The sequence below is a fragment of the Sycon ciliatum genome, chromosome 2 (assembly GCF_964019385.1).
Source record: "Sycon ciliatum chromosome 2, ocSycCili1.1, whole genome shotgun sequence".
Lineage (NCBI taxonomy): Eukaryota > Metazoa > Porifera > Calcarea > Leucosolenida > Sycettidae > Sycon > Sycon ciliatum.
Genome location: NC_088644.1, coordinates 32,083,002 through 32,089,851, shown reverse-complemented (window position 1 = coordinate 32,089,851; position 6,850 = coordinate 32,083,002). Strand labels below are relative to the sequence as shown.

The window sequence follows — 6,850 nt, the reverse complement described above, 5'->3', positions numbered from 1 at the left end:
ATCCTGTTCACTGCTTTGTTCTCCGTGTCCCTTGCAGGCCCAATTTCATTTGAAATCGCATCCCGTGTATGCGCTCTTGTATTGTCGCCAGGCAGGGAATAGAATATCCAGGTCGCTCCTCTTCGGGCTGCTAAAGGAGCCATGTTCATAACGGTATACCATGCATGGTATGCTGTACTTGTATTCACCGGCGGGCGAACACGGCCACTCGCTTAGAAGGTGTTACAAAAGTGCCACTTTACAATGACTGGAATTGGCTTTGTGAAGAACCCATTCTCAAGTACATGTAAAAATGGTATACCGATGCGCCACTCCGACATCCACGGACCTGATTATTGATGATTTCTGTGGTGTCTGCAAATTTTGTGGCATTAGCGCAGCGAGGAGACCTGATAGAGTTTTCCCTGATTTCAAAGTTAGAATTGCCTGCATTAGGAACCTACTACACTGTATTGGAAGCTTTTACAATACACAGCTAATCTAACAACTTGCATGTATCCAACCAAGATAGACTTATCAATACTTGGTCAATAGCCTTGTGTTTGTCTCACAGAGTACGTTGAGCAGTAGCACAACGGAGTAGATCTAACCCCGATCAAACCGTATCCATATGAATAGCATAAAATTTTCTTTCGGAAGCACCCTCCAGGTCCTTACACACTCTCACCGGCCACAGTGGATCGGAAACTTAACGATGTGTTCAGTTTCAGACGTACATGTACATCCAAAGATTGTGAACCGTGTGACGGAACTTCCGCAGCAATCTGAGGTGTTCAAGCGCAAGCTGTGTAGGCAGGAATGTCTGCAAATGTGAAAGTGATTTAAATACGACTTCGTCTAGTTCTTTATAACGGAAAGGAGCGGCTGCCATCTAAGGCAGCTGGCAGACGAACTAGTTGGTACAATCGCTGCGCTGACACTAACTGACGAAGTCTTGAGTTGGGAAATGGCTGCAAGGCGCAGAGGAAGTGATGGAACTCTTATTAGAACGCATGGTGCTGGACATGCCACAGCCAGCAATCCGGATATACATTGTACATGTACCTTGGACTGAAAGGTGATTACGATGAAAGGGATCTACCATGAGCCTTTCGTCTTTGTGCTACTCCCGAGGCACTCCATTGGCCTTCGTGAGTTGTACAGAAGCAGGTAGTAATGGAAGATCATGTTTGAACCTATCCAGAAAGGTTGAAATAGTAGAGTTATAACGGTCTTGTTGTGGGCAACTGTGCGCGCTATTGTACCATGAAAGAATGGATATTGTTGTCCCTTGTTTTCCTGTGTGGCCTGTTGTTTGTGCAATCATTGCGGACTGAGCGCCTCTCGAACATTCGCAATTGGCAAAGGTCCCCTCTTGCCTATCACGCTGTGCGCGAGGCGTACGCCTTCGTGTCCAAGCGCAGTGATGGCTCTCAAAGCAGGTTCAACCTTGGACACCTAGTGAGCAGCAGGGATGAGTGGAACGAGGATTCGCCTGCGAGGAGTCGTTACACTGAGCACGCACAGCATTCCCAGCATCATGGTGCAGCTGGTCGTGGGAAGGCAGCGAATCACATCGTGCGGCTGCTAGTCATCGACTCCATCCCCGGGAGCATTTTGGAAAAGCACAGTGGTCCGTCGCTCCACATAACACTAAAGCTGCAGGTACGACCACCCATATTCGTTTCCATGTGAACCACACGCACTGGTCACAATCACAAGTTTCACTTGCGTCAGAGATAGGAAAAGAAAAGATGAAAATTTATCGCGTAAGATCAGTGGGGCTGATTACTAATAGTAATACTTGGGAAATATATTTAGGCGTCTTGTATTGCAACAAATTCCGTGTGAAAGCACTACGGTCAAGTTCTGTTGGCATTTCCCCGTCACAACACTCTTCTCGCAAGTGAAGACATGGTACATGGTACTTTGAAGCAGTAGAAGACCATTTCTCAAGTGCCTACGGACCATTGGACACTTCCGACGTCCGATGAAGATACTTGACCGAAGCTTGTAAGAGAACGTAGATTTTTTTGTTATTCCAAAGCAGTCAAATATTCCGGCATATAATCACTCCGGCATAATCACTCCGGCATATAATCACTCCGATTAAGCTTAGGGCTATACTGACTGCTTATATTTGGCTCCTTTTTAGGGATTGAACACAGGCTAGTCGTGATACATCTAATATTGACTTCGTACTTGGTCAGTATAGGAAATAAAGACCTCGTTAAAGGGGAAGTTAAGGCAAAAATTAAAAGTTCACCAGTTGTAGTCTTCGGGGTGCTGAGTCGAATGGTCTTGGTTTTTTTTTTTTTTTTTTTTTTTTTTTTACGAGAAACCACGAACCTCGAGAACAGAATACTGCATGGTAGAGGTGGTTGCAGACGCAACTGTGGTGGTGAAAACTGGAGCATCTCCGCCGACCTGAGGTCTCGGCTTCAGCGACACTTCAGAGCACCAAAAACTGGGGAGGAGTAGGCACAGGGGGAGGGGAGGGGGGGGGGTACATTTATATAGAGGAAGGAAAAACGGAAAGATGATACATGTGATAGAGGAAGAAAAAAAAAAAAAATAAAAAAAAAAAAAATAAAAAAATAAAAAAATAAAAAAATAAAAAATAATAAGAAATAAAAAAATAAATAAAAAAGGGGGAGCCAGGGTGCAAGCAGAGAGGGTGTTCAGGGAGTGTTCAGAGGGCATCTGTGGCTGAACGCCAGTCTCGGCTGCGGAGCGACTTGTAGGCGCCTTCCTTGAATGCCTGCATTCCCTTCTGCGTGGGAAGGTTGCGTAGCAGGGCAGATGGGAGACGATTCCAGTCTTGGATCGTGGCATGGGGGAATGATCGGAGAGCACTATTACGGGCTCCGGCGGGCAGTGTCGGTGCTAGTTGGTGCTGGTGCTGGTTCTTTTGCTGGTGGCGAGTGGAGCGCCGGTGCTGGTTTGCAACTGCCCTCGGTGGTGTCATGGTGGTCAGGATTGGGGGACCGTCGATCCAATGCAGCTTGTGCAGGAATGTGAGTGCTGCGACTTGACGCCGAACAGTGAGGCTTGGGAGGTATGACCCTGGGCCGATGAGCTTTAGGGCTCGGTGCTGTACCCGGTCCAGCTGGTTCAGGGTAGACTGGGACGCACCCAACCATGAAAGCGGGCAGTACTCAAGTACTGGGCGGACGAAGCCGCGATACACTGCATACTTGGCCTTGCTGTCGAGAATGGGCAGGGCCTTCCTCATGAAGCCAAGACGTTGGTGACCACGGACTGCAACCTGTCGAATGTGGGAGCGAAAGGAGAGGCTCCGATCAAAGAGCACTCCGAGCAACTTCAGCTCCTCCACTTCCTCTATGGCCACCCCATTGAAAGTGGCTGGAGGAATCGGCCAGGGTTGACGGTGATGCGAAATTGTCAAGACTTGCGACTTTGTCGGCTCGAATGCGATCTTCCAGCTCTGGCCCCATTCAGCTAAGGCATCCACAGCAGTCTGGAGCTGCGCTAGGCCAACTGGGAGAGCGGTCAGGGATGGGATGCACTGATAAAGCGTGGTGTCATCTGCATATATGGCGAGCTGGGTTGTGGCTGGGAGGTGGTCCTCCATGTCATTGACATATAGGAGGAACAGAGTGGGGCCCAGTATGCTCCCTTGCGGCACACCTGAGCTGATTCGGAATTTAGGTGAGGTTTGTCCACTCACAACGGCCTGGATTCGTCTATCCGCCAGGTAGCTGTGGAGCCACTTGAGGAGGTTCCCGGACACTCCGTAAGCCTTTGCCTTGTGAAGGACACCTGCGTGGGAGACTTTATCGAAGGCCCCCGCAATGTCGACGGCAACAATACGTACAGCACCGCCAGCAGCTGCTATCTTGCTCCATTGGTGGTGTAGTCCTGTTAGGAGATCAGCAGGTCCTAACCCTCGACGAAAACCGAACTGGTGGTTTGAGAGTATATTATTTCGTTCGAGAAAGTTGGTGAGAGCACGGTTAACAACTGCTTCCATTGTCTTGGAGATGAGCGACAGGAGGGAAATGGGCCGATAGTTCGATGGGGCTGACTTTGACCGTTTCTTATGGACTGGGACGACACTTGCCACTTTCCAAGACTGTGGTTGTGTCCCCGACGTCATGCACTGGCGGAAGAGCAAGCATAGTGGCACTGCAAGGTGCTCAGCGTTGGCTTTGAGGACTCTGCCCGGAACTGCATCAGGGCCTGACGCTTTCGAAGGATCAAGGGCCCTCAGCAATTTACGGACCTCAGCAGGGCGGAAGCGAATACTTAGGAGACGGCTTTGGGAGCGAGGCTGGACAAAGGGGAATTCAGATTCCTCATTGAAGTCCTGTGGGCCGAGGCTGCACTTATCGGCGAAGTACTGACCAAGGCACTTGGCCTTCTCCTGACTGGTTGTGTACTCAGTTCCATCAGCAGATCGGAGTGTTGGTATATCAGCGCTGCGGCCCTTGCCACCCGCACGCTTGATAGTGGACCACCATTCCTTGTCCCGAAGGCTACCAGTGGTGAGTTTCTGCCGGAGCATGGTAATATGCCGTTCTCTGTTTCGCTGGATGGTACTGCGTGCAGAGGCTGCAGCTGTGCGGTAGTGTGCTTTCTTATCAGCACTGTCGGGATTTGAGCGCATCTGGTGCCACATCTGTCGCTTGGTGTTGACTGCAGCTGTACACTCCGGTGTCCACCAAGGTTCGTCGGAGGGGCGCGATGAGATAACTCTGTTGGGTATGAATTGTGCCATTCCTTCGAGGATCCTCTTGGTGATGTTGTCGCAGCTGAGATCCGGTTCAGGTCCGAGCATGCTCTCCCAGTCTGTTGTTCGGTAGAAGTGGGCAAGCCGCTCCCAGTCTGCGCGGTGGTATCGCCAGACTCTACGCGATGTCTTGGGCTCACGGGTGAGCTTCACAGGAAAGTCAACTTGGAGGACAGCATGATCAGAGAGTCCAATAGGCGGGTGTGCCTTAACAGTTGCTGGTGAAGGGAAATCAGACATCACCAGGTCCAGGGTGTTATCACCTCGGGTGGGTACGTCGACATGTTGACTCAGGCCATGGTAGCAGCAGATATCCTCTGCATACTCTCCAGCTCGGGTGGTCTTGTTGCTGCAGAGCCAGGCAGCGTTATGCACATTGAAGTCGCCGGCCACAATGACATTTGATCCGTAGGTACGGGATGCCTCCAGCGTGTTGTCCAAGTATTCCAATAGCTGGAGATCTGTCTCCGAACAGGACCCGGGCCGATAGGCTGCACAGATAACAACTTTCTGTCCACTCTGCGTCGTGACACTCAGCCAGATGATCTCGTGATCATGGCACTGGATGTGATCAAGATGTTCATATCCTAGGCCAGCCTTCACCCAGACTGCTACTCCACCACCGTGTGCAGAGCGATCCTTGCGGATGGGGGTGTGATAGCCAGGCATGGCTGCTTCAGATTCGCTGCACTTCTCTGGCGTAAATTTTGTCTCTGTGACTACTGCTATATCTGGCTTCAGGGTCTGGAGGGTGTGGCGGAATTCTGCAAGCTTGGACGATAGGCCAAAGGCATTCGTCACCAAGAGTCTGAACATCGTTGGTTGGCTACTGGGCATCGTGCATGCTAGACGATCCCTTGAGGGCACCAGACGATCCATCAGTGTGCTGGAACTCACCAAGTTTGGATTGCAGTCCTAAGGCATTTGTCAGCAGGAGCGTTAGGCTTGGGGGAATCATTTGGATTGCTGCTCAGTGCGTTCCTTAAATCGCCATGGCCTCGCGTACAGGGGCCTTGGCCAGAAATTCTCAGTTGTGACCAGGGTGAGGTCCTTAGCGTCCACAGTTAGGTGGGCAGACACTCTTCCTGCCTCCGTGGTGTGGAGGCTGCAAGTGTGCACCGTTGCCGTACCCCCTGCTGGTCCGAGAAAGCTGAGACGCTCCCTTCCTACTTGAATCCCAATCGAACTCGCGCACTTCCACCGAAACTGGGTGACTGCGCCCTACTAGATGGGGATTTGTATGCAAAATGTCACTAAAAGCGCCATTTCGTTATTATAAAAGCACGGATGACCGCGATTGGCCCATATGTTGTAGTCTTTTGGACGCTGAGTCGACTGGTTTTGGTCCGAAAAGGCTGCGATGCAGCGTTCCTCCTTTATTCCCAATCGAACATGGTTGAACAAGCGGTCACGTGCTCCTGGGTGCCCAAATCACCTGGTCACCACGCCAGCAGGCGACAACTTTCACACCAAGGTTCAACTCGAGTGACAGGACTGCACCCAAAAAATTCAAACAGGCTAGTAAGTTGTACCCTGCAGGCACGGTGACCAGGTGACTGGCGTACGCAGGAGCACGTGACCGCTTGTTCAACCATGTTCGATTGGGAATAAAAGAGGAACGCTGCATCGCAGCCTTTTCGGACCAAAGCCAGTCGACTCAGCGTCCAAAAGACTACAACATATGGGCCAATTGCGGTCATCCGTGCTTTTATAATAACGAAATGGCGCTTTTAGTGACATTTTGCATACAAATCGCCATCTAGTAGGGCGCAGTCACCCAGTTTCGGTGGAAGTGCGCGAGTTCGATTGGGATTCAAGTAGGAAGGGAGCGTCTCAGCTTCCTCGGACCACGACCATTCGACTCAGCACCCCGAAGACTACAACTGGTGAAATTTTAATTTTTGCCTTAACTTCCCCTTAAAGACATTGGCTTCGCCTCGGTGTATTACTCGGCTCCTATTTCCTATATTGACCTCGTACTCAGTCAATATTAGATACTTATTATTGATGGAATTGAATTTATTTACTAGTAGGCGTGCATTCACATGATGATAATATTCTGTCACTGTGAGCAAAAACGAGTCCCGAAACATTATTACCTTGTCCTAGTAATGGTTG

General features: G+C 50.4%; 1 protein-coding gene across 1 annotated transcript in view; it reads left to right on the top strand.

The window, feature by feature from the left end:
- The first annotated feature begins 1,128 nt into the window (after positions 1 to 1,128).
- LOC135809719 (uncharacterized) overlaps positions 1,129 to 6,850 on the top strand; it is a 25,378-nt gene continuing 19,656 nt past the window's right edge. Inside the window, exon 1 of the mRNA XM_065323135.1 lies at positions 1,129 to 1,644. Coding sequence (XP_065179207.1) covers positions 1,246 to 1,644 — 399 coding nt within the window. The 5' untranslated portion in view covers positions 1,129 to 1,245. The remainder of the gene's footprint in view (positions 1,645 to 6,850) is intronic.